The sequence below is a fragment of the Lottia gigantea genome, assembly GCF_000327385.1.
Source record: "Lottia gigantea unplaced genomic scaffold LOTGIsca_43, whole genome shotgun sequence".
Classification (NCBI taxonomy): domain Eukaryota; kingdom Metazoa; phylum Mollusca; class Gastropoda; family Lottiidae; genus Lottia; species Lottia gigantea.
This window is the reverse complement of record NW_008709504.1, coordinates 641,288-643,951: the sequence shown is the minus strand read 5'-3', so window position 1 is coordinate 643,951 and position 2,664 is coordinate 641,288. Positions and strand designations below refer to the sequence as shown.

Below are 2,664 nucleotides of genomic sequence, written 5' to 3'. Positions count from 1 at the left end.
TCGTGTATCAAAAATAATTGTATTGGTAAAATTTGTAACAGAAATAATTGTTTTCTAAAAAAAAAAACTTACATGGAATTCATAAGCAGTTTTATCGTTGAGATCGTATCCATCTAAACTGAATGGTCCCACTTTCACTTCTCCTCCGTTTCGGGCATGTCTGATGTTGGGTGTAGGTTGGTGTTGACTCAGTGCCTCGATCGTTTTCTCATGTTGTTTCCATTCTAACCAGCGTAAAGCCTTGTTGCTTTGTTGTCTCGATTGAAATTTTTTCCAATCTTCACCAGGTTTGGGGGCCTCCATCAAAGCTCTGGGTATGATGACTATAGTGTCGGCCTTCATATAATGTGCTCGGAACACCTGGAAAGACAAATATTACATGTTTTTTAAAACTTTGTTTGAAATTGAAATCACCTGACCTTTTTTCATTTATTCATGTGCCATTGATTTTTGTCAAATATTTCATTATGTAAAAGATTTCATTATGTGAAAGATTTCATTATGTAAACAAACTTACCTTATTGCATGCACTGGCCAGCGTCAGACTATCTAAGAAGGGATCTATTCCTGTTTCCGACATAAAGATGGTTCTAAAGGCTCCACAACATTTTCTCAAGATATCCACATCACTCTGACAATAGGTCACCAATTCGTGTTGGAAATGGAAGGTTTTGGTTTGTTGTTCCTTGTACCAGGTATAACATTCTAAACAGTCTCGAAGTGTATCGGTGGGACAATCTTTGCCTGGGCGGCGACAAGCACTGCATACGCTGATACATGTATGTGTCTCGATATTGTTGTAACCTTTTCCACACAAGTCGCAATAATAATTCCTTTCTAGAAAGGCAGGCATTGAGACGATGACGTCATAATGGTGGTCATGATGATAGAGATGAAGTTTTTTAGGGGTACCGGAAACTTTGCCTTTGTACAATAATTTTCCAAATAGGAGTCTAGAATACACAAACAGTTGGTAGCCTTGTTGTCCTAAAGTTTGTTGGTACAACTCCCAGGTTTCATGTCCTTGACAAGCTTCAGGACGTGCTCCGACTTGTTCAATCAATCGTTCGGTGCATTTCGTCTGCCAACTGTAAGGTCCTGAACTTTTTGTTAAGCGTTTTCTTTGTGTCTCCCACTCTGGTGTGTCGTTTTTATTGGCGTAGTGTTTGGCGATGACAATAGCTCGTTGAAAGCATAAATTATCTTTGTTTTTGACCACTACGATCGACCTCTTTCTCTTTAAATAATCTTCGAGTGATAATGATTCTCGTTTTAATAGATACCTGCCTTGACCATCTCCTTTGGGAACACTCACGTGACACACATGAAGTGTCATACGTTCATCTAATCTAAACTGTTCATTGGACTGCAGAATTCTCGCCACAGGGTTCAAAATATCTTGAGCTCTTATCCCCGACCATTTGTTGAATGGAATCCAAGCTGGTGATTTCAATCCCGGGTGTGACACGCTGAATCTCACTTGGTCGTCTGGGTCACAACTCAAATAGTTTCCAATGTCCCGGATAATTTGGTTAAAAGTATTATCCAACTGTTGAGGAACTTCTGCTGGTAAAACATTATTCCAATTCTGTGTAAAGTCCACGTTCAAATACACGGAGTTGGTATGAAATCTTCTGCTGTATTTTCTATCGCCAAGTCGTAGTTGATATGCCATCTTCGCAGGTTGCTCTGATAGTGAATCTAGACATCCACATCAGCCGTTAAATAGTTAAAAAATCACGTGACGTTATAAGCATGCGCATTCACACACAATTGGCTGTTAGAAATCACGTGTTCTGTGTGACGTCATTTGTGCCTATTTAACAGAACGCTGAGCCATTCTTGCCATCATTTCCACAATGGGCAATTGTAGAAGTAAAGCCATAGTTGCAGAGCAGGAGCGATGGACGGAGATTGTGTCGGGTATTCTCGAGCGTCAGCGAGAGGAACGCTGGCTATGGGCTCAAGAAAAACGCTGTTTGGAGATTGCTTTGAAGTACTACAAGGACAATCCTAAACAGTGCTGATCTTGACACCCTCCCCCCCACGATGTCAGGCATAGCTTGACAGCCCTTTTTAGGGCAACAAATCAAATGAAAAGAGATTTTATGATATTTTACAATTCTTTATTTCAACAAGACATTTTAAATAACATTTTAAATATTTAAACATTTTAACAATAATTCTGCTTTATTCATTTTGTCCACTTCCATGTCTTCTAATACTTTTCCATTTTCGTCTACTTTCATGATCCATAAATAAATTCCCATGGAATCTGGAAAATCAAAGTCGTGTTTTTTGGCTGCAGACAAACACGATCTAAAATCGGGATATACTTTATGACTGGTTGCCATGGTACTGGTTTGGTCTCTTAATATTCCTTTCCATTCGTAAACATAACCTTTTCGATAAGATTTGGGTTTGACCATTTTCAGGTAAAGACAGTGTGGGGAATGACGTCGATGTTCATCCCAAGCACAATCGTCAGACTGCCATTCTTTCAGTTTATGGCGACACACAAAACATTCTACAGTATCTTCGTATTGAAGGTAATAAAACCCAGCTTCAGCCAAAGAGATTGGTGTAGGTTTAGATTTAGGCCAATCGACAAACGTCTCTAAACGATCCTCAAACAACAAGTATCTATCCATGTCTAATGAATTT

At 39.2% G+C, this 2,664-nt stretch overlaps 1 protein-coding gene across 1 annotated transcript; it reads right to left on the bottom strand.

The window, feature by feature from the left end:
• Positions 1 to 2,429: 2,429 nt before the first annotated feature.
• LOTGIDRAFT_69569 (hypothetical protein) lies at positions 2,430 to 2,630 on the bottom strand (the record flags this gene model as incomplete). Its single annotated transcript, XM_009060499.1, has 1 exon — positions 2,430 to 2,630. A coding segment is annotated over one exon (201 nt), but the record flags the coding sequence as incomplete, so codon positions are not given.
• Between the last annotated feature and the right edge of the window lie 34 nt (positions 2,631 to 2,664).